Genomic DNA, 24,612 nt, shown 5'->3' with positions numbered 1-24,612 from the left:
TAATAAAGCTGCATTCTATAAATCTATAGCAGCTTACAGTAATCATTAAAGCATGCAAAACTCTTTCATCTATTCAAAAATATGCAGTGCACAGAATGCCTGCTAAGGTGCATGACAAGTCAGAGTTAAATATATATTAATAAATGAATTAGCTTCATAAATAATAGCCATAATGACATTTTAGGAGACAATAAGTCTGAGGATTGTCAGAAAATGGTTGATGTATGAGCTTCACGTCTCAGTGATTCTTCAAAATGAATAGGCTTTGCGAGATAGTTCAGACCCACGACCAGCCTATTTCCTTGAATAATTTACTTGTTGTCAATTTGTACAGCCACATTACACATGCAAATTGTGCTGCCTGTGCAAACACCACTTGGAGATGATAAAAACAAATTTACGAAGGCTATAGAGGAAGGATTTATTTCACTTTCTCGCCCAGGTCAAGCAATACATGTATCTGACGATTGTGTGTACCCAATTTTGTTGTAATTATATCAGCAAATTATTCTTTATAATCTTATTATTTTTAGCAGTCTCCTTGTGCTTGGGATAATTAGCTTTCTTCACTCAGTGTAAAAACAATTCAACTTGCCAGCTAGGCAGGGCACAGCTCCATTATCTGTTTTGGGTTTAAATTTATTCCCTATATTCTTGGACACTTTGTGTAAATTAAAAATTTCATAGTCCCTAATACTGTACACGCTGTTCATTCAGTGATGAATTAAGGTCCCTAAACCTCTACGTTTGCTATTAGATATCTCACCCACTTTATATGTTAATCTGTGCTAATGAATTCCACAACCCCTAGCCACAGCGAGATGACTAAAATTATTACCACTTACAGAGATATGCCTTTTTCATTTAAAGTTCAATTCAAATTGCTCCCATAAACAGTCTGCCACACAAAGATACCTCCTTTAAAGAAGAGTTACTTACCTGTAAGTAGAGTTCTCTGAAGGTAGCACTATCTTTGGATACACATTCCTCAGCCACATGACCTCTGGTTTGTGGCAGGGGGGAGCGGATTCATCCCTTGATAGTTCAGACTGTTTTCTCAAGGCACTTCATTACCTCTGCGGCTCCTGTGCCTCAAGGGTTATTTATGCCACAGCCTGTCAATACAACTGCCCCTTGCCTTCTAAGGTAGGGCCTGGACCAAGCTGAAGAGCAGAGAGGCTCCTTAGAGAGATGGATTGTGTTGGGTGAACATCTACACAGCAGCTTTGTACTGAACGAGTCCCAGGTAAGAGTATTCTTCCCTCTCAAAATAGCTACCTATGAGCCTGTCATTCACGGCAAGAATAGCAAACCCGGAGAAACAAAAACACGCAGAAGGCAACAAAAAAGCTGGCATGGTACTGTAGATGCAGCACAACACCACTCCCCCGGATGTCAGCTTGCCCTTAGTGCAGCTATTTGCACTTCACGGACAGCCTGGACACCAACCAAAATCCCACCACTCTCAAAGGAAAAAATATTTAAACATTAGTTTCCTCCATACAGGAAAACAGCAGTACCCACTGTTGAGCAATTGTGTTTCAAACCAGTAGAGGGCATTGGTACACACAGAGACTAAATAGGTTCATTACAGTATCTTGAAACATCAGCTGTTCTTTATATATAAATGAAACAATAGCACATATCAAATACAGTATGCAATATCAAAACTTCAAAGTTAAATCAACACAAAATAAAGCTAAAAAGATCGAGATTCTTATAAGACTTTCCAATTACCTAAACCTGTATTGCAGCACAAACACTAATTAATTTTACCTAATAACCTTGAAAAGTAGTTGAAACAGTGTTATTTCTTTCACAAACTAAACGGAGGAGAGGTTAAATGACTTGCCCTAGCTCCATATCCAAGTGCCAAAGAAGAAACTCCTAGCTGCAAGGCTCACTATTGCGCTTCTAAATAGCACCGATTAGTACAAAAGCCTGAGAGGTTGAGAAAACGGCTTTCTGACTCTTGTGAAAAACAGGCAGATGGTATTTCATTGAGTGATATGGCAGAAAGGTCTATTGCTAGAGCAGAGGAAATGTATCCAAGAGCCCAATCTAGTATATGGACTTTGTGTTCAACACGACGAAATTGAGATTGATACGTTTGAATTACTGAAATTTGTCCTATACTAGGTGAAGAAGCTCAGATAGGGGTGATGTCTACATTGCAATGAACTATATGGCTGCAGGTTCCCTAAAATATATGTCATACTTAAAGTAACAAATGTAGTTGTAGCAACACGGGGCAGGCTGGCAAGCACAAGTAGCTGAGTAAGTTCTATGGCACTTAATGAGAAGTGAACTTCACTCCCTTGTTGCCCTACCATTGCTGGAATCCAAGAAAGTTAGGTTAAGGTTGGTATGGGTATGCACAGAATTAATTAGTGCATTTGTTATTTGCTGCTTGGATAGAAATAATATCTAAGATATGTCACAGTCCTTCAGTGGCAATTTAAAAGTAGTTAGCTGAAACTTCTCTGTGTTCATTCCCCTCTTCCCTATCCATACCTGCAGTCTCACCACTCCCGAAGCAAAATCTGATCTGATTTTGAATCAGGTCCTAAACTGCTAAACTATTCAATGGTCATATTGAGAATTAACCCACACAATTTACACAACTGAAAGCTGTGGTGGTGTAATCATTAGACTGGACATCCCCAGATGGGTAACGTGTATGAAGGCTGACCCTTTGAAAGCTGGCTGGAGAGTTTCAGCCTTCTAATGCAGCACCTGCCAGTGTCTGTCAATACCCTGAACAGTCTAAGCAGGATCAAAACCTGAAGAGTTTATGCTTGCAGTAGACAAGGGCGATGAAAACTCTTTCTACCTGTGAGGTACTAAAGCTGTACTAAAGTATCTTGCTCATTCCTCACAGGAAGCCTGTGGTAAGGATGACAACTGAGTGCGGACCTCCCAAGTTTCAACCAGGAATCTTGAACAAAAGGTCTTACTTCTTCCCTGAATATTAACTGTGCGCTAATACTTCAGAGGTGCCTGTTTTGAAACAGTAGACAAAGCAACTTGCTCATGTGCTGATGATGCTTACAACCACAGACAGATGTTTTCTGTATCTATGGACAGAAGTTTCATCAAATGCAAACCTCAGAGGAACAACTACATGATGCTATAACAATACTTTCTGTAAAAGCTCAGGGCTTGATCCTACATTGCTCAGTTATGCAGTGATCCCAAACAAGCAAATTTAGAAGCATCTGAGCACACCTGCTTAGATCTTACCTGGAGGAAAAAACCCTCTGTAATCCTTTTAACTGACTTTAAATGCTCACCTGATTATAATTATTTTAAAGGATTAATAAAAAGTATTTAAGTTAGCAACAAATGGGAAGTTTAGGGAAAAAAATAGATGATATTTTATTGTCTTTACATCTCTCTTAAAATCATATTCATTTTCCTTTCCAACAGTATTTTATTGTATTAAAATATAATCATGCTGGAAAAATTTCTCATTGTGTTAGCAAAAACGAATACAAGGTAGATACCATACTAACACAATGACTGTAATCTGCTAATACAATACAGCCTCCCCATTATGTTTAAACAAGAATTCAGTTCTTGATGATTTCGACATATTTCCAAAATACTGTCTCAAAAGGATAAAATGTAGCATATTTCCATCCGTAAGAAGTACCTCATATCCTCATTTACTCCTAAACAAAAAGAAACAATAAATAATACATAATTTATGTTGCAGTAGACTCCATTTCTGTAGTAGGAAACTGTGTATATTGTTTGGAAATAAGCATGCACATGATTATTTAAGATTAGCTAAATGGCTTCAAGCACACCGCTGAATGTGTTGGTGGTACAGAGTCTATCCTAAACAGTACCAGAAGTAAAAACTGCATCAGAAGCACAGCCTGGTTACTCAAATGAATACAGGACATACCCTTCTAAAGAAAACTTGCATAAGACTACCTCAGGATAGCATGAACTAGAAGTACCACAGTGCTATACACTAATACTGTTACTCTACAGTAACATAGAAAGACCAAACGACCAAAGCTGCTCTTTTCAATTCCTGAGACCATATGCTTTGCTCTACAGGGATTCCCAAGTCAGGAGACTCATATTCCTATTGCTACCATATATCTGAATAGGCAAACTAACCGCTGGGCCTCATAGTGTCTGTAAATATCCAACACCAGATAGTATAGATAGGCAATAGAGATATAATCAACTAGAACCTGAAAACTCAGAGAGATCCTGAAATCCAAATTAAACTTGATTTTACATATAACTGCAATAGGCTTTCCTTCTAAAGTTCAAGTAGTTTTTAATAACAGCATCACAAATACCTAACCTGCAACTACAATGTTGCACTAGTTTGATGTTCCGTGGGAATCTCAGAGGTATGACTCAATTCATTCACAAGAGTCAGTGTTTGGCAGGCCTCCAGGAGAGGAGTTCAAGCGAGAAAGGAAGTTAGATCAGTTGACCAAAAGGAAATAAATCAGACTATTTGAATACGAGCTCAATGGGGAACAGAAAATTGGCATGAGAAGAATTTGACACTGAATCAAGTTTTGGAACAAAACTTTAGATGGACCACTCGGTGGATAAAGAATTGGCTGGACGGCCGCATGCAAAGGGTTGTGTTCAGTGGCTCAATGTCCAGGTGGAAAACAGTAATGAATGGTGTCCCTCAGGGATTGGTGTTGGGACCGGTCTTGTTCAACATCTGTTGCTGACATGGACAGTGGGATTGAGTGCGCCCTCAGCAAGTCTGCCGATGACACCAAGCTGTGTGGTTCGGTTGATACGCTGGAGGGAAGGGATGCCATCCAGAGGGACCTTGACACGCTTGTGAGGTGGGCTGATGCCACCCTCATGAAGTTCAACCATGACAAGTGCAAGGTCCTACACCTGGGTTGGAACAATTCCAGGCACAGCAACAGGCCAGGCAGAGAAGAGATTCAGAGCAGCATTAAGGAGAAGGACTTGGGGGTGTTGGTCAATGAGAAAATGAACATGAGCTGGCTGCATTGTGCGCTCGCAGCCCAGAAAGCCAACCGTATCCTGGGCTGCATCAAAAGGAGCGTGACCAGCAGGTCGAAGGAGGTGATCCTGCCCCTCTACTCTGCTCTCGTGAGACCTCACCTGGAGTATTGTGTGCAGTTCTGGTGTCCTCAACATAAAAAGGACATGGAACTGCTGGAACAAGTCCAGAGGAGGCCACGAGGATGATCAGGGGACTGGAGCACCTCCCGTATGAAGACAGGCTGAGAAAGTTGGGGCTGTTCAGCCTGGAGAAGAGAAGGCTGCGTGGAGACCTCATAGCAGCCTCCCACTATCTGAAGGAGGCCTATAAGGATGCTGGGGAGGGACTCTTCATTAGGGACTGTAATGATAGGACAAGGGGTAATGGGTTAAAACTTAAACAGGGGAAGTTTAGATTGGATATAAGGAGGAAGTTCTTTACTATGAGGGTGGTGAGGCACTGGAATGGTTTGCCCAAGGAAGTGGTGAATGCTCCATCCCTGGCAGTGTTCAAGGCCAGGTTGGATGAAGTCTTGGGTGACATGGTTTACTGTGAGGTGTCCCTGCTCATGGCAGGGGGACTGGAACTTGATGATCGTAAGGTCCTTTCCAACCCTAACTATTCTATGATTCTATGATTCTAACAATAGTAGCCCTTGCAAATTCGATGTAGGAGCATCAGTGTTGGTCACAAGGGTGTGCTGCCTTCTCTTTTTTTCTTCCCCAGATAAAAAGACTCTACAAATCATTTCAACAAAAAGCAGTAAGTAGCCAACAACCTCTTTTGTAGCTTCAGCAATCACTGATCTTTTGAATCCAAAATGCTTCTGGATTGTTTAAGCCAGGGAGAAGCTGTTTCCACCTTTTTTCTCACGGAAGACCCTGTGAGAAGTCAGAATTTGTTGCAGGAGAACCTGAGATTACCTTGAAATTTGGCTTTTTATATTACAAATGCAAGGAATTTGTAATTGTAAAATGAAATGCAGGTGAACATCTGAGTACTTCATTTGTGTGTGCTACCAGTGCTCGTGTGTGCCACAAATCATCTTGTAGATACTAAATAAGAAGCACAACGTTTGGATACACATTTTGTCATGAAATTAAACTTGCCTTCTGAAAATGTATCCCTACCAATCATATACTTTTACAGGCCACAAAGATGTCATGTATCTTTCAATATTCAGAGCATTCTCAGATTTGTTCACACTAAGAAAATATGCAGCCTAATGGTCTAACATCTTCCTAGAAGAAATGGCAATGAACATCTAATATCAATACATTTATCAATTGCCGCCTATCTGTATATCAAATGCAATCAATTATTAAATGTAAACAAAAACAGATCTCTTAAAAATCGATTTACCAGATGAGAGGAGACTGTAGTTAGCAAGCTGAGTGTGAAATTTATGTGTAGCTCATGAAGAAGTGATTACTTATGGAATTAATTGATTTTAGAAATGAATCTGAGGATGTTACATTATGGCATTAAAAGGAAATTAATCTGAAGATCTATGTTATGTCCACAAGAAACATGCTTGTTTTTCCCTTCCATGCCTGGCCAACCCCAGAAGCTGTGACCCAGCAAGAAGTCCGTACTCACAGCCGTAATATTCCACATATCCATCTCTGAAACGCTTAAACTCTTGCCCCTTGCTCATTCCCCTCACGGCTGCACTGTTTGTCCACACCTGGGTTGTGTCCTGATTTGGTGTCAGCAATTCCTTTGTCAGAAGTCTTGACACTGAGATTCAGTTTTCAACCTGCTCAATCATCACTCAAAAATGCATCTTCTCCCAAATTATTTCCACCACGAGACCTCCCACGTTTCAGACATGTTTCAGTGCTCATCTATTGTCAGCCTTATCCCTTCACCATCTTCTCGCAGTTTCTCTGTGCCTCCCTTCCTGTTGATGCTTATATGCAAGATGTTCTTGCTGAATCATATTCAGGCTGCTCCACAGTGCTTGTTTTGTCTGCCTCATCTGTGAAAGCTGAAAGGAAAATGTGTAAGAGAATCCCCAAATAAGCAAGTCCTTTACTACATACTCTGTGTTACTGTTGACCTTTGAAGCACCTTAGCACAGTGCTATCTGGCTCAGAATTCCCCATGAGTTTCTAAGAGCTTTCCCACATTCTTGGAGAACTTTAAGGAAAATGAGAGCTCTTATGCTGGAAGACAACCCACAGCAAACAGCTCCACAAGATGTGGGACCAGTGTTTTTGAAGTTTTCTCTTTACCACATTAATCCAAGGCACTAGTGGGTACTCTGATTTTTCCACCCTTGCAGAGTAAGGCTGCTGACCCTAGCCATTCTGTTCCTGCATAAACACTTAGGCATGGTACAGATTACAAGGTTTACTTTTGGAATAGACACCATGCTCCTTTATGGCAGACTGCAGTAAACCTGTCACCTGTCCTGCCAGAGCACTGCTTTTAATTCTGACAGAACCACCTCACTCACGCAAGTCAGAACCTTCTGCAGCACTCCTGGGAGCGAGTAAGCTGCTGTTTCCCCAGAGCGGCCTCACTGCGAGGGGTGGTGGTGTGTCTGTGCCCCCAGCGGAGACCCCGGTGCCCCAAGGGAGACCCCTTCCACCCTCCCGGGAAAGCAGCACCCCTTGCCCCCAGGGAAGACCCCCCCTTATCCAGGACAACCCCACCAAAGCCACGCTCCGCCATCCCGGCCGAGCCAACCCTTCCGCCTCGCAGCCGTCTGCCCTCCCTGGTTGCCATGACGCCCTGAGAGGCCCGGCCCACGGCAGCAACGCGCCCGTTGATTGGCTGCGGGGCAGAGTCCAACCGGCGGGTGTGGTGCTCGGCTGTGTCAAGATGGCGGCCAGGTAAACACGGTCGGGGGATGTTGGTGGTGCTGGGTGGCGGGGTCTGGAGGTGCTGTTTGTGCTCTGCTCTTGCTGTTCGCGTTGGTGTTTGTCTGTGTTTGCCGCTCTCGCCTCCTCCGCCCGCTGCCTTCCACAGCGGACTCTGCTCTTCGTCCTGCCCTCGGGGCCGGCGGAGCGCACCCGTGCCCGGCCAGCGAGGGGAGGCGGTGGGTATGTCCGGGGAAGGGTGGGACGTGCTCTCAGCCGGCCGTGGAGAGAGGCGGGAGGCGTTTGCTGCCGTAGCGCCCTGGAGCAGAAAGCAGCCGTGAGCAAGTGCGAGGTGGTAGAACTAAAGAGCAAGAGATCGCCCGCTTCTGTCTGAAATAGTAAGTATAGAAGCTTTATAGGCGTCTGTCTCAAGCGTCTGATGTGGGTTCTCTCAAGAGACGCTAAAATGTTTGATTATATGTTTTGCCGTTTCGTTATTCTACAGGCTGATGATGTTTCTGTCTAGGAATGGGTAACCTGATGTAACTCTAATGTCTTTGCAGTGACCTGAAGTGGCTTGGGCTTTTTTAAGCTGGGAGATGTGGAGTGGGCTGTTGCCTCCAGGACTGAATGAAAGCGATGTTGACTTAAGTTCTGATGATGGAGACGGTTCCTTCTCAAAGGAAGATGTGAAAGATGTTGAAGGAGTTCAGGTTCCTGAATTGCAGGAGGATGGACCTGAAAGTAATGCCACCAGGGAGCCCATTGTGATATCTGCAGTACCTGAAGAAAATGAATCTCAGCCATGCCCTTCGGGAATTTCTTTACATACATGGAACGTGGGTATTGTTACAGGTCACCAGTTATCCAGAGTGTGAATGCACCATGCTCAAAGATGAATGGCTAATTTTTAAATCCAAATAACTCCATGTTGAATATTCAATATCCAAGCCTGAGATGAAATAGAGGGTGATCAAAGTGCAGTTGCCATAATATATCTTAGATTGTTTCAAGCAAGGTGAGCAGGAATTTACATAGGAAGTGACTGTAACTTCTTTTTTTTCCCTCTCCTCGTGCAGTGGTGACTGGTGGCACAGCAGGAAGATGTTTGGATAACTGTGTAAAGACTTATGTTTTGGTAGCATATGGGCTCAGAGCTTCTTTGCAGCTGCTTTCTACATCAGTAGGAAGGATTTGGAGCTCAGTATGTCAGCCACTGCACCAGTGATATGTATCTGAAGTACAGATGTGTCCCCCTGCTTTCTGTAGGGGTTAGTTGCAGGCATTCAGACTCATAGTTGCTTATAATCCCTCGATTTTCCTGTTGCATGTAAAGACTGAAAAAAATAAGTATAAACAAAGTGATCTGTGTTTTAGGCTTTTTGAGTCAAAATGAGAATTGGGAAAAACTAGTTACGTTCCTCTGTCCTCCATGTAGGAGGAAATATGTACGTGGAATTTCAGTCCATGTAGATAGCTAGCTGTGCAAGGACTAGGCTGTCAGTAATTCTTGGAATCCAACTACCAGGTAGGCAATAACAGTGTATGGAATAGCTCAAGAGCATGCAACCAGCATAACTGTATTCAGTGTCATGTCCCAGGAGAAAGCTGTCGAGTTTGAATAGTCCTGGGATGTAGAAAGAGGTGAGGAAAGAGACAATTCTTGTTTAATGCCGTCAGAGTTGGATGTTCTCATTGATAAATTCATGCAATGGTATGATGTTATATACATGTATAGTGTGTATATATATAAATAGGTATGTAATATATATACATAGGCGTAACAGGGTCCTGTGGGTAAATAAGATACTAGGACAACATTTCTCAGCATATCATGTAATATTTTATTTTTTAAAAAAAGGAAAATAAATTAAAAAAATAGTTATTTGCCTTTCTTAATCTTGTAGAAATTTCTGGAGCTCCAGAAGAAAAGCCATGAAATGAAAACCCAATCGAAACAGGAAAGCAAAGGCCGGAAAAGAAAGCGCCACAGAAAAGGTGTTTTATATAATTGCAGAATATATTTCCTCACAGTGGAATTAGTAATAAATACTTCAGAAGTGGGATTCGCTGGCTTGAGGGGGGATGTTGCTTTTGTTTGGGTGCTCTGTTGTTGGGTTTTTGATGTGTTTGGCTTTTTCTTTGGTGGTGGGGGAGGGAAGAGATTTGGGGTTTTGGGTTTTTCTTGTATGGGGGTTTTTTTTTGAGTCTTAGCAAGATTTGAATGCTTGAATACATGTTTTATAGTTATTATCTGGGATTTTATTTTTCAGTTGTATAAATCACTTGTAGGACTAGGTTGTGAGTTGCTGCTTAAAGTTCAAGTCATGTACTTGTTCCCCTTCTTAACAAGGACATAAAACTTGCTCAGTTAATACTGATTTATAACGGTTAAGTGTATTTCAGTAATTCTATAGAACATACGTTGTGTATTCTGGTTAAAATGTCTTCACAGATACTGTAGGAATTTCTTTGTATGAAACGTCTTGCAGAAAGTGGTTTAAAACAATATGATCATTGGGTAAAAATCCTCATGTGTCAGTCTTTCAAATAAAATGTGACCGAGTTCTGTAAGTTGATTGGATGCTGTAGTATATTACTGTGTAATGCTGGATTTTATTCTTTCCCCTCCTAGGAAAACAGAAACAGAGTGATGAAGCAACTAAGAGGTAAAACTGGTCAGTGTGATTATTTGAGGTCTGGTTTTAATATTGGGCAAAGCTTGTTAAAAAAGCTTGTCCACATGCACAACCATAGCTTTGAACATGGTGTGAAATGCCAGCTGCAGTTGTTCACTGTCTTTGTTGGGCAGGCTGAATGTGATACCAGTGATTGCTTGGTTTGAAAAATCAACACAAATGTGCTGAATGTAACTTAAAATAGACTTAATGTTATTCCTAAATATGTTTTGCATGTAATAACATACAAGCTCCTCTTCAACCAGTTCCATCTCCTCTTTTTCCTCCTTGGCATGGTTAGGCTTATGGTTGGACTCAATTATCTTAAAGGTCTTTCCCAACCTAAATGATTCTTGAGTCTATAAGCTTGCTTTTAAGATTCTGGAGTTAAGAAGGGAAGGAATAATTAATTTCACTTCTGTTAGAAACTGTGAGCGGGTGAAAAGAGTGTGTCTGCCAAGTGGAAGAGTTTCTTTTAGCATTTAAAGGAATATTACAAATTGTGGCAAGGGACCTGATTATATTAATGACTTCTTGTGTCTTTGTTTTTAGTAGCCAACAGTTGGCAAATGAAGAGAAATGGAAAGAACTTACACAATACTTTGGAATCAATGATAGATTTGAATCACCTGTGGATAGCAGGGCTCCCCAAAAGGTGACTGTTGATACAAAAGCAATGTCAGCTTGTACTTCACAGTTAAAGAACTTGGCCTTAACAGAGTTAAAACTGAGCCTGTTTAAAAGTGAGTAAAAGATAAAGTTACTCTGTGGAAGGATAATTTTGTGCACATTTTAAAGTGAATTTCCTTTTAGATATTTCATGAATTGTACTAGAATAGAGTAGTTGGCTGTACTTTCTTTTGTGACAGTATCCACACTTACTTCCTGTCTGGTTCTGTTGTCTGTTATCATGCGACACAAAACACTTCACATGCTTCGTTTGAATTTTTGTTTTCTTTGGTTTTAATCATATTTTAACTTTAAAATGTGTCACCTAAATCCTTTAGTTGACAACATGGGCTATAGGAATTAGAGAGCCAGACCTACTGTACAATTTTACTGGATTTATGTTCCTGAATACTATTGCGTAACCAGTCATAATTTGAAATAACTGGTACAACACAATGAGCAAGTTAAGAAATGCATCACATTGTGAGTTCAGTGTAGCTCTGTTCTGTACTTCTAGTAAAGGCCTGTGTAAGTTCTATGACATGAAATGTTCAGTGAGTCTCCTTAATGGTAATTCTTCTATTTTTCATTTGCCTGAAGTAAGTTTCTGCGTGCAAGTCAGGAGACATTGTTTGCTTCTGCCCAAGTTCTTGCTCTTAGTGGGTATTTAGTTGTCTTTAAACTGCTCAGAATAGACCTAGAATGAGGCCTAAACTGTTAAAAAGCAGATGTTCTTCACTCAAGGCCAGAGATTTAATCACTAGTGGAGTGTATGTGTCATTAATTTCAGAAAAGATACCTAACGGAATTGGCTGTCACTGCAGGTTCCAGTTGGGCACTTTACCACCTGAGTAATTCAAGTGCAGTGTTTGCAGACCGCTTGTTTCTTAAAAATTGATTGCTTTTTTGCTTTCATCTTTTAAAAAAAGTGTATGTTACAAAACTGTCAAAAGTGTTTTCTTCAGCATCACTAAGATTTAAAACCAGTGAGGCTGTAAAGTCTGTTATGAGAGAGAGTTTTCTGTGACATTCTGAAGCTGGTGCCTCCTTCTATGCTACTCTTCTGTATTCAGAAGTTTCCAGCTATAATTTCCAGTAAATATTTACTTTTTATTGTTACATTACTTGTAAATGTTGTTGTAAAACAAGTTCTGTTGATCACAAAGGTTATTTTGTCATTTTCAGAGGTTAAATTCTGAAGCTTTTTCATTGTTTTCCATAGGACTGCTAGAATTCTTAATTTATTAGCACAGCAGAGTGGCACTGTGCCAGAACTCAGTTTTTGGATCAAGATAAGATCTGAGAACTGTAGCGATACAGTGGTAATTGCCATTCTTTGTGTTACCTGACACATATATTTCACATTATGTTTAGAAGGCTCCAGGGATGGAAGAGATAAGCCAGATCTTCAGATGAAATTTTATTGTGACAGGCGTAAACTAGTCTGTGTAATTTTTTTAACCTACAGTATTATCCTGCACATAAGGTGGAACTAATGCAATGATTTGTGCTCAGGCGGCCTTTCAGTGAATTCTTAATTATACTGTCCATTACAATACATAGACAAAGTGATTTGTGTTACATAGAAATTACAGGTTTCTGCAGTGTCTTAAAGAATCTTATGAAAGAAAGATGCTCCGTTTAAATGTGTTATTTCTTTTTGTCCTAAAAAGATTTACTTTTCTCTTTCTAGTCTGGCCTTGAACTTAGCATAGAGAAGTCTGTGGCTGAAGGTGACATTGATAAGGCTGAGGAGCTGAGTGATAGATTAGCTGCTCGTGAGGTAAGTGGGCTATTAACAAAAGCTCTGAGGAAACATTTAGTTTTGTGCAGAAAATGTCATAACTAAAATAGCATTGAAGATGGTTTGGGGCATCTTTCCTGTTTCTTAAGCAGATTTCTGTCTGATTGAAGGATTTTTCTGCTGATCTTGTAATGCTTGGATACCCTGTAGTTATGAATTAAAACTGAAAATACAACCATGAACAATCCCAAGTAACCTTGCTTTAAAGCCTTCATGCTGACTCTGTGAGTCAGAGGAGTCAGTCACTAGTCATCTATGTTGAACTTTAGATTTTTCTGCATGTTGCAAGCCAAGAAAATAGCCGTAGGATGTTCTCGTCCTGTCGGTTCATTGTGTTAGTTTTTTCTTCACATTCCCTCTTCAATAAGCTTGGAAAGCCTGAAGAAAGGTAGAGATGTAGCAAGCTTAGAGCAAGATGTGCCCAAATAAGGATGAATACACCCAAACTTGTACTCCACTGTTTTTTTCCATTGTGCTCGTGCGCTTGGGTGTTGATGTCTAGAATAATTCTGAAGAATGGGATTAGATGGATGTCAAGCATTGCTGTAGCCTTAGAATGATGCTTATAGAATGAATGGATATTTCTTCTCCTTGTCATCATTTTTAGTAATGTAAATGCCTATCTAAAAAAGAAACAAGTGAGAAACTCTTATTTTTTCACAATGTTGTCTTGTTGGTTGGTGTTCTGTGAAGGCTTTGCTGCTTGTTGCTGTTTATTTGTGCACAGGGGAGAAAATGCAAAGGAAGAAAATTAGGATAAAACAGTGGTTGGAATAGTTTTGAAGCCAGCTGAGAAAATAATAAGTAAGAGCTATTTGAGAGGAGTGGAGAGGCTATCATTTGTAAGTCATCTGATAGATATAATTTGAACCATAAATATTCTAGATTTATATTAGCAATTAATTATATAATACTTGCTTTCATTCCTGTATCTTGCATGTTCTTCCACACAGAGGTAATGGAATTTTTCTGTCCACTGTATATACTAGCAAAATTCAAAGGTGTTGGAGAAGGATTAAGAACGGAAAGACAAATTCTGTATACTTCTCATTATTGCACAAATACTTAACATGTTTCCTAATTACAGGGTTGTAAGCGAAGCTTTAATGTAAGATTGCAGATTGAAATCTTTTTAACACAATATAATACAATATTGTGATGGCTTTAGAAACAGATGTATTATGAAATGGGAAATACAGTTCTTAAGGTTCCCTAACTAAGGTTAGCTAAAACTAACAGTTCCTTGGTAGTGTTCTTTCACAATCGTTAAACTCCTGTATTTAGTCACTCTGGGCATTTTCTAATGACTAGACTTATCTGCCTTTCACCAATAGTCACAAAACTTCAATCCTCAAAGATAACAGCTATTGACAGTGATAGGAATGTGTCCTAATTTTCCCTTTAATTTGGACCAGCTTCTCACTGTGATACTGCTATATTACCTTTCATGCGTACAACATGAAAAACACTTGCAGTTCTCCTTCACAAATGTCATTATCCCATCTAAAGTGGTTAGAGTATCATAATCAATAAAACATACTGAGGTTCTAGTGCAAATTGTTTGACTATAAAAACAAATTAATGTAAGAAGTTTTAAGGTTTTGTAATATTTATGATAAACTGTTAATCTGGTTTTTGTAGCCATGGGATTGTACAACATCTAGCATATCCCAGGTGCCACTGCAGTGTATTATTATTTGTGGAACATTAGCTCCAAATTGTTGACTTTCAAATATTGGCATGTTGTAATTCTGAAAACAAAAGGCTTGAAACGTTATTAGTATTCACAGCCTTGACTTGGTTTTGGTTAAGTGGGTTTATCTGAATAAATAGTGTGTTGAAAGAAGGAAAACTCAAATGACTCTGGCTTGATTTCATGAGGATCTCTGCTGAGGCAGATTCCATGTGAATTCACTGGGGTTCTCTACTGTTGTAAAGATGTGCAGCGTTACCCACTGCAAGATTCATTTTCCTTTGTGTTTTTTGTGAAGCTGTATTTTCTTTTAACTGACCCTTTAAAATACTTTTTGTTCTAAGGAACTCATTCTAACAGTGGCTAGTTCTGGTTCAGTGCAGTGCTATAGAAAAAGATTTCATTATGGGAGATGTTGACTCGAAAATCACTGTATTTGTATACGAGTACAATTAATGAAATAACTCCTTTCATACTGAGAAGGAAAGTAGGGATTATATCAATACTACGCAAGTTAAATGTTGCTTTTAAAACTCATTTTATGCAATACTTCTAAGAAGTGAGTTTATTTTTAAAGTATGTGGCTATTTGTATGCTTCTAACTTCCAAATGCAACACAACGCTGAGAGCAGCTCAGGTGTGGAGCCGCACCATGACTATTGAAGGACCCCACTTCTGAAGTCTAGAGAAATAAGTGGATGAATTACTGTTCCTTTATCTCACCATCATCTTTTTATGTATAGTTTTCATTTTTCTTGAGCAGTGTTGCAGGGTTCGGGGGCAGGGAGCATGTGAGAAGGAGCTGCCTTCTGTTTGGGGTACAGCCCCCCTCGCAGCCATGTGAAGAATGTTCAGTGGGTAGGTGTTCTTTTTGAAATCAGGTGTATGGGGTTTTAATCGGCACCATTTTCTTTTGCAAGAAGCAGTGACTGGAACCTGCTGATAAAGCTTTTGCTTTGAGGCAGAGATCCCAGAGTTCTTAAAGCCGTTTCCTGTCTTAATAAGTGAAACTAATTTTTGATGTATAACATTTATAAGCCTGTGAAACTGATAGGGCAGCTTCAGTATTTAGAAAAAAAAAGAAAAGCCAAAAATAAACAGATGACGAGAACAGGCAGTAAAAACATGTCCTAAAAAGCAAAGGAATGCCAAAATGATGCTGTCAATGTGCTATCACTATGACACAGTGAGAAAAGGTTTTTAGAAATCAGATTCCTTGAAAATCAGTGATGATTTAGGCAATATGCATAATCTACCAGCTGTGAGTGGATGAGAAATTTACATCCTAAAAACCTAAATGGTACTGCCTCAGGGTCTGGGGAATTTTGGTTTCCATGTGGTACTTGTTGCAGGTTCTTTAAGGAAAATGTTGTTGTACTGCTGTAAATGAGGCTTTGGGCAATATATTATTTGTTGCTTGCTTCTGGTGTGGTGAATGTTAACAAATTTAGATCAATACTTAATCTAGTAGTGTTCAAGTTCTTAGACTGAGAGAAATTAGAACTTGGATACCTTATGCATGAGGGTCTTTATTTACTAGTGACTGCATGTGTGGTTTCATATGTAGCTTTTGAGACTAGCTAAAAATGTGTTAACCCCTCTTTTGTTGTCAGTTTCATTTCTGTTAAAATTAATTGTTCTTATGTGATGATGAAGAGTCTGATCTCTTGGCAGATCTCCCTGTGAAGCATTGGCTCTTCCTTGTCTCCTGTTGTCATCCTGGTTTCTGGGCTAGAAGAGTGATTGCAGCTGTTTGGGTGTTACCAGGGTAGCAGATCTCTAACTGTAGCATCCTTGGATATCCCCCTAGTCTGTTCTCTTGTGGGGTGTTCTGTTGCACTCGGAGTTCTAGTGATCCTGAAATTCTTGGTTGCATTACTTTATATATGGGTGAAATTCTTCCTGAAAGAATAGGGGCAGGTCTACATTATATTGTCTAGAGTAATTTAGGCCTTCAGTAGCATTGCTTCTGTAGCCAGACTGCTTCTAGAACTCAGTCTGTCTTGAGCATGTGGGTGCTGTGATACAGTTACAGTGTATGAGGCCAGCACTACTTTGAATTTGTGTGGAGCATCCACATAATGCAGATGGGTTATACTGCTTAATCTGAATTCACTGTGGGTTTTTAAACACACTTAGACTGAATTATTTCATTAATACCTACAACATAGTACTGGTAGTATTAAATAACTAGCAATTAATTGCAATGTGCATGTTATTATATGAACAGTTAAGGTTTATTATTGTAACTGAGTTACTTTCTTTGTTATAACAGTCCAGGGCCTTCAGCAAGGCAGTCTCCTTCATGTTTTAAAGTTCTGCTGTTCAAGTCCAGAATGGCATACATCAGGCTAGTGTTTGAACACTGTATTCATCTAATGATGACTTGTTTAACCTGAGAGATGCCAGTAGAAGTGTTGATATTAATGTAGGAGTTACAACAAGCATTGTTAAGAGAATAAAGTTTATGTGGACACTTAGCTGGGCTGAGATAAAATGGTTAATTTGGTCATGATCTACGGTGAGGTAGTTGATATTTAATGGCAGCAGGTACTTGGATATGTAGCTGGGAACAGACATTTGGAATTATATCAACTTTTCTAATGCTTTTGAAAAACCTTTTTTGGAATAACGTCTTGAAATGGACTTTTAATTTCTCCTGCTGTGCTTGCGGGAAACTGCCTAGACTTTTGGTGATAAACTAGAGCAATGTGTGCATAGTGGAAGTGTTTATCCTTTTGCATAAGGGCTGTATGAGGAGATAGTTGGTAATTTCACTTTGCTGTAACTGTGTTTCCATTTGGAGTGATACTTCTAAAAGTTCTTTTCCTAATCAATATTATTTTAAAGATCTGCCTCCCCAGTGTGTAAACCTATAACTATTTTCCAAGCTTTTCTTCCCCCTAGAGAAATAATCTTTCATAGTGCTTTTGTATTTGAATCGCTTTGTGGTGTCTCAAGAAGCAGAATGCAGATTTCTTATGTCTCTGATATTCTGAGAACTAATCTGGCTAAACCTCAAACTTTGCACTTACTCGTGGGTTGTGTGAACTGCCTGGTAGGTAGGTGCCACGTTGTCTAAGAGCACATTAGCCTGAGGACTGTAACTTGAACGTGATAAAATAATCTTGACCATATTAGACTTGCTGTCAAAAAGAACTTCTGAAATATTTTGTAATTTAGTGTGCTAAATTACTGGAGTAGTTGTCAGGCTCTAAATAGCACAGACTTCTTGACAGCACTGTTCCTAAGTGCTTAGCTTCATGGCTTCTGGCATTTTGGCGAAAGACTTCTTAAAAAGCTGCAATTTATGGAGAAATATTGGTATTGTGATCAAGTGTAAATGAAAGATCTGCATTGTAATTGATGGAATGAATTGGCTATTTACTAGGGTATCATTCTCATGTTACAGCAAGATCAGTCCTGCTGCTGTTTTCAAAATTTGTTTCATCAGTTTTGACCATTTTCTCATGATCGAATTAGTATCTGATATCTGTGAGTAACTTCCAGACATGTAATTTAGAATGGGAAGTACACGAGCAAGGTTGTGTGTCATGACCATTGAGAACCATTCTGGAAGCTGTTTTCCATTAGAAAATCTGGATAGGATATGGTAGATCATGAGGTTGTGCGCACGTTACTGTTTCAGATGGGCAGATTCTAGTGCTTGATGCTCTTCTGGTGGTAAAATGGAACTTCTGTGTTGTGTTCACAATTCATTGTAGTGCTTTAAGGTACCCGAAGAGATAGATGCAGTTTTATAGGAAATGTAACCAAGCACCCATGAACTTGGAAGTCTTGCCTCTTGAGGGACCTGGGGTAAAAAAAGAAGAGTTTCTTCTCCTTTTTATTTCTGAGGGATTTTCCTTCTAACATTTAGCGGAGGTGCTTCCAAATCTCTCTCTTCATTGAGGTGGTTTTCTTTTAACCTTTGGAACATGGCAGGGTTATCACCTAGAATTCCATTCTTCTGCTCCCTTAATTATGTATATCTTTCCCTTAACAAACCTTAAAAAAAGATTTCAGATGTTACAAGTCTAATTAAAGAGACAGACAAAGCACAGTTTATACTGTAGATTTTTTCTGCAGTTCAATTAATCAGCATGTTTTCTCTTTTAATTAAAACCATTTTAGTAAATTAAAGCCCACAGCAAAACACATATATAATTTGTTTGTAATTAGCTCTTAATTGGTGGTAGTTGAAGCTTAGCACCCTTGGTTTCTTTCTTCATGATTGCCATTTTATTAGCAGCCAGTCATTAATTAATCTTTTTTTCTAATTAGCTTATAAAACTGTTGATGGCACATTATTGTAAATGTGATTTTAAGTTCAAAGCTTGTTAATAAGCTTTCTTACTTAGAAGAACAGAGATAAAGAAATTGCTGAAAACAGTACTACAGTTCTTTTTTTAAAACTGCCTTTGTTATAAGGGGGCTGTGTAAAGCATCTAACAGCTTATAGTTAATTTTTTAATGCTGGGTTTTCTCATGAATGGAAGAAGTTACTTGCATTTAAATGTTTAAATCTAGCAAAGGGTTTACTATTAGAACAGTGCTCTGTCCTTGCTCCATTACTGTGTCATCCAAATATCATTTGGTGGTGTAATGCACAGCATAAAAATACAACAAAGATATTACAGAGTATTTTACAGTGGAAGTTGAACATGCCATTGAAAGGGGACAATTTTCACTGCAAAATCCACTCGGTATTCTTGTTTGCTTTATATATTTTATATACGTCAGCAATGGATAACATTCCATAACATAAAAGGAGAAAATCATTGCTAGAGGCAAGCCTGAAATAGCCAGATTCATATTTGATGAGAAACTGTAACACTGTATTAAAAGGCTGTTTGGCTTCTCTGGTGTGATCATAGGATATTTCAGGACCTGTTTCAATATAGATGTTTTGTTGGAGCTTCTGTAGGTTTAGCATTTTGTGCCTTTTACCGAAATATTTCTGGAGCAGTTCTTGAATCTGTTGTCTCATTACTTGTATCATTCAGCATTTACTTGCACGGTTTATCTTAATGAGAATTCCTTGCTTGATGCTATTTAGTGTGAAATGTCTTGATTTTCAAGGAAGTTTTCGGGAAGTTCCCGTACGTTCTGTAGCAACTTAATAAAAATGTTTACTCTTTTGCCTGAACTTTACATCCTATTTCAACTTCAGCCATTTCTTTGGTTGTTTTAAAAGTGTTTTATGATGCTGTGCAAGAAACACTAGAAAGGGATAGCTGACAAGGAAAAAATTAAAAATTGGATAAAAAGTAAATGAATAATGTCATATTACTAAAAAGATGAGAGGCTAATTTGTGCCGACTTTTTGCTAATTTTGTTCAAGCCTCAAAATGAGGAGCTGTCACCCGTTCTGTGTAGCACTGATGACAGTGCCAATGATCCATGAAATAAGCTGCCGCTGGCTTTGTTCTGATAAGAATGAACAAATCTGCACAATGTACGGCTCCCAGAATCTCATTTTCATACTTGCATGCAGGCTAAAAGAAATAAGCTGTTTGCAGGCTTGATTAATCAGACATTTGAGGGTTTTTTGTCTCTTTGATCTCTTTCGTCTCCTAGGTAACTTGCTTGACATTAATGTTGAGCTTGAGTAAAGACAATCAGGAATTGTAGACCAAACTGATATAAAAATTAAAGACCTTAACACTTTAAGTACTCCAGTAATGGTTCCGCTTTACTTCAGAAAACATCTGTTTTCATTTAATTAAAGAACAAAAGAGAATGGCATAAATATTTTTCATCGAGACCTGTTATTCCATAAAAAGTTAAAGTATGATAATTGGTATTTTTAAATAAATGCCTCGAAACTCTTCAAAAAGAAGCCAAGCTTCAGAAATGCGTTACAAGGTAACAATTTCAGATGAGTAGAAAATTCTCCTTTATGCTACATTAAACATCTAGAGGAAGATATTTGACATGATTATTGGTCAGCTTCAGAATGGAAGGGTCTTTGCCCTGTAGGAACTAAGTTGTTTTTGTTAAGTTTGTCTTAAAAATACATAGATGTACATATATATTGTGTTACAGGGATGAACCATTCTATCAGCTTTACTACCCAATATGATTTACACACTTTAAACCTGTAAAATTGAAAGGAATTTAGAGGAAAAAAAAAATGTCGCAGTGCGTTTGCTTGAGGTTATGCAGACGCTTTTACAAATCTTCCAAGTGGCTGTAAAGATGAATGCCTCAAGGGTCTAGCCAGGGCCCTGCTTTTCCAACCAGCTAAAGCCCTTATCTTAAATCCAAGCAAAGTACCATTAATCTTTTTGAAAGACCTTTTATGGCTTTTAATATATCCCAAATTAGAACATTTTACACCCTTGGTTCCTGAAATATGGTGATAAAAAGCCTTTAGAGCTTAATTTTCCTTACTGCGTGCTCTGACCAATTTGCAGTTCTTTGTGATAATGTTTAGACACCTTAATTAAAATGCAGCAAAATATTGGATGTTCTATATGGAAAATGCTGATACTTTGACTACACAAGAAATTGTTGTATATATTTTTATTCATGGTTTCATACTTCTTTTAAGATTGTATTTTATTGAGTTATCTGATGACCTGAAATGTTTGGGTTTTTTTTAATGTAAAACCCATTGACCAAGCTTTTATGGATTTCTTTGTGGAGAGGGAGGGAAGGCAGGATGTATGTCTGGGTGTGGGTGGGAGCAGAAGACGTTTAATCTGACTAGAATGCTTGTGTGTGTTTATATGCAACATATTTGACTCTATGTAGCCTAGAAATGACAATGTTAATGCTGCAAAATACTTCTCTTTTTACTTCCATATACACTACAGAGGATCTTATTATCCCTTTTTTTCCCCTTTTCAAAGACGGAAGAATTCATTCTGTCTTCCAAGAAATGCAGATCAAAATATTTTTCTGCAGCACTTGTGTACACCTTACATGTGTATTTGTGTGTTTCTAAGGTTCAGCAGGCCATTATTCATTATATAGTAAGAGTTAATATTCAGGTGTGTTAGGAGGTAAGATTCTGTTCAGAAATAGTCGTGGCTGTGCTGATTGACTGACTTCAGCCATTATATTGCTCTGTTTTTTAAGGCAATAATTGTACTGTTTCAATTAACAAGTAAGCATTTCTTGAATTTCATTTCTAGGCGAGTTTTCTTCAGCATTTTTATACCGCAAGCATTAAAGTTAATAGCTGCCCTTAAATATGAAGTGACAATGCAAATAGGAGAATGTTTTATCTTCTGGTCTCTTGACTTGAGATTTGCGGTTCAGATGTTGGCATTGAACTACTGATTATATAAAATGTATATAATTATATAATATATATGTATGTATATAATGTATATAATAATGTATATAATGCTCAGAGGACAACTGATGTAGCTAACAATATAAAAGTTTTGAAATGTCTGGTTACATGAATTATTTTGAGCATCGAGGTGATTCCATAGGTACATATTTATGATCTTATGTAGATGAAAACCTTCTTTAGCTTTACTTACTTTGCACATTTTGCTTTTAAATTTTTACTTACTTTGCACATTTTGCTTTTAAAATATCATGCCTGTGTTGAGGTTGTGAACCTCAAAACAACGGACAGACTGTTGTGCTTAGTGCCTATGCACATGTAGGCTCTCAAAGCCTTCTGCAGAAAGGCGACTTTGGACCATAAGGGCTGTAAGGTAGAATAGCTTATAGTGGTGCTGTTTGTTTTGCTTTGTTTACAAGATAGTCTCCTCCCTACATGGTAGGTGTTTGATGGGAGACTTGTAACAGATATGCCATCTACAAGCAAAAATGTGTTCTGAGTTCTCACTCGTCTTACCTGAATAAAATGCCTCTCAGTAAATAAGAATTGCTTGCATAGACGCCTACAGACTATTTGAAGTATATTACCATTAATAATGCAACTCTCACCAAAGTGTTAAGAAGTGTCCTTTCACTCTCCCATGCCTTTTTTGTTTGATGCTTCAGTGATGTTTTGGAGAAATTGAGAAGATCCAGTCAGAAGCTATTAGCTAACTCCAGGAGGCTTTGGAGTTGATAGAAAGAAAAACCTGTTTGTCCACATCAGTTCGTAGCACCTCTGGCTAAATGAATTGCTTGTTTGTCTTGGAGAAAAGCGGTCACTTTTGATACAAATTCTTCCGTAATTCATAATTTAGTGGCAGATAATGTTAAGTCATGGCAGCAATCACAAAACATAACAACAATGAGCAAGTTATGAATGCTGCTTAAGGAAAATGATCAGGTCACAGTTCACAGTATCTTCTTGATCTCTTTGCTTTATTATCTTTTTTCCTCCATGACATTCGCTTAAGTGAACTTAAATCTCACAGTGTAAGTTTATGAAAGCAAAGTAGTATTCATCTACAGCCTGTTAGGACCTTAATTGAAAAGCATGCATATTATCACACTAATAATCTGAAAGCTGGTAACATGAAGATGAAGTGCCAGATGGACTTTAAGGACACTGCTGCATTTACTTTCTGGACAGACCAATTAAAACATGACCACTGGCGCTACTGGAAAATGTATGGTAGCAGCAGTTCTTCTGTATAGAACTATCTTTTTGGGTGTTTTTCATATTGGTATGACCTGATGCTTTTGTTGTTGGCACAGCTGAGGTCACAGACTGGTCTTAATAATGGAGATTGTGTGTGTCTGTGTATATATTTATTTAAAAATAAACAAAAGGATCTAGTCAGCTATTGCCCTTTGCTTTTATTCTTGAAAATGAAGGATTTGATGAAAAGGATTGCTTGCTCCAGGATTCCTTTCCTTTGTATTTCTTTCCAGAAACATTCTTGCTCATCTGATCTAGTAGCACAGCATCAGCCTAATGTTTGAAAGATATTAAAATATCTATTGACTTTTGAGGAACAGTATCGGACCAAGTAATTTGTGAGGCTTAAATTTCACATGAGCCATTTGGATCTATTCAATTTTCCTTTGTTCCCTTTTTATGTCTTAGCTTGGTGTGAAAATTGCCAAAGCTGTTGCTTGCCGCAACTTTGTAAAAGCCAAGCAAGAAGCAGAGGCTGCCCAAGAAGCTCAAAAGAAAAAGAAGCTTGCTTGGGGGTAAGTCATTTGAGTATGGAATTAAACATGTGTGGTTTCATTGGCACTAAGTGTATACAATACAATCTCAGTTAAATGTTTTCTTAGTTGAAATAGGCTTGTGCTAATCTTATTTGTTTAGTTTAACCTTGCTGGGGGTTTTTATGTTGGGCTTGTGTTTTTTTTTAGCAGTATATCAGACTTAATTCTGGTAAAGCCCCTGTTCTTAATGTGTTGGTTATATGGCTACATTTGCCTTCATGTCTTTGTAATGGCATTAAAAATAAGGGTTTTTTTTTTTTGTTGTTGTTAGGATGAGTAGCCAAAATGTGCATAGTCAAGATTCCTAATGTGGGTTTTGTGCTCTATTTCAGATTTGAAGCCAAGAAAAGATGGGAGACAAAGAGCAACATGGGATACATGTAATCCATCCTGTTTTCCTCAGGACTTAAATACCTGTTTTTACTTGAAGAATCTTTGTGGGCAACTTCTCAAATCTAAACACAAAAGAAACCACAAAATGAACCCAAATGCATCAACCTTGTGTTTCTCTTAATGCTGTTAGACTGCAGCATCTTTTTTATTTTGCCTTATAATGCTGTAAAAATACTATCTAGACACCAATGCTATGTTAAATAAAGCATTTTTCTCCAAAATATGAACAGTTAAGATTAGGCATTGCAGAGTGCATTTGGAGTCTCATAGAGAACTCTGAAGATGGAGTAAAATACTTGGTCCAAGTATTTTATGTGGTCTGTGCTGCACTGCAGTTGTAGTGCTTGGGTGTAGGGAGTGGGATAAGCTTTCCTGCTGAGATTATACGAACTTAATGCAGTAAGTGCTACTTTTCTGATTGCTTGAAAGTGTGTGTTTGTGCTACTAAATATAGAAAAGCAAAA

At 38.6% G+C, this 24,612-nt stretch overlaps 1 protein-coding gene and 1 long non-coding RNA gene across 4 annotated transcripts; one reads left to right on the top strand and one right to left on the bottom strand.

Moving 5' to 3' along the window:
* Positions 1–3,353: 3,353 nt before the first annotated feature.
* LOC136010729 (uncharacterized) lies at positions 3,354–7,773 on the bottom strand. Its single transcript, XR_010610981.1, has 3 exons — positions 7,666–7,773; positions 6,605–6,995; positions 3,354–3,674 (listed from the first exon to the last, which is right to left on the bottom strand). It is a non-coding gene; the product is annotated as an uncharacterized LOC136010729 (long non-coding RNA).
* Positions 7,740–24,369, top strand: FAM204A (family with sequence similarity 204 member A). Of its 3 annotated transcripts, none has more exons than XM_065672364.1 (8): positions 7,740–7,845; positions 8,376–8,651; positions 9,720–9,810; positions 10,448–10,481; positions 11,046–11,145; positions 12,853–12,942; positions 23,628–23,734; positions 24,088–24,369. In XM_065672364.1, exons 2-8 carry the CDS (start codon positions 8,412–8,414, stop codon positions 24,137–24,139), a joined length of 714 nt encoding a protein of 237 aa, XP_065528436.1. In that variant the 5' UTR covers positions 7,740–7,845; positions 8,376–8,411; the 3' UTR covers positions 24,140–24,369. The 3 variants fall into 3 exon arrangements, with proteins under 3 accessions (XP_065528436.1, XP_065528434.1, XP_065528435.1); XM_065672362.1 differs by having other exon boundaries at positions 7,741–7,845; positions 11,043–11,145; XM_065672363.1 differs by lacking the exon at positions 7,740–7,845 and adding an exon at positions 7,879–8,210 and having other exon boundaries at positions 11,043–11,145.
* Positions 24,370–24,612: the final 243 nt, after the last annotated feature.

This window comes from Lathamus discolor, chromosome 3, assembly GCF_037157495.1.
Source record: "Lathamus discolor isolate bLatDis1 chromosome 3, bLatDis1.hap1, whole genome shotgun sequence".
NCBI classification, from domain to species: domain Eukaryota; kingdom Metazoa; phylum Chordata; class Aves; order Psittaciformes; family Psittacidae; genus Lathamus; species Lathamus discolor.
This window is presented reverse-complemented; position numbering and strand designations above follow the sequence as displayed.

Coding starts and splice junctions, on each gene's coding strand:
- FAM204A (XM_065672362.1), top strand. CDS start 8,412: ATGTGGAGTGGGCTGTTGCCTCCAGGACTGAATGAAAGCGATGTTGAC. Junction 8,652..9,719: donor TTTCTTTACATACATGGAAC/GTGGGTATTGTT, acceptor TTAATCTTGTAG/AAATTTCTGGAGCTCCAGAA. Junction 23,735..24,087: donor AAAAAGAAGCTTGCTTGGGG/GTAAGTCATTTG, acceptor GCTCTATTTCAG/ATTTGAAGCCAAGAAAAGAT.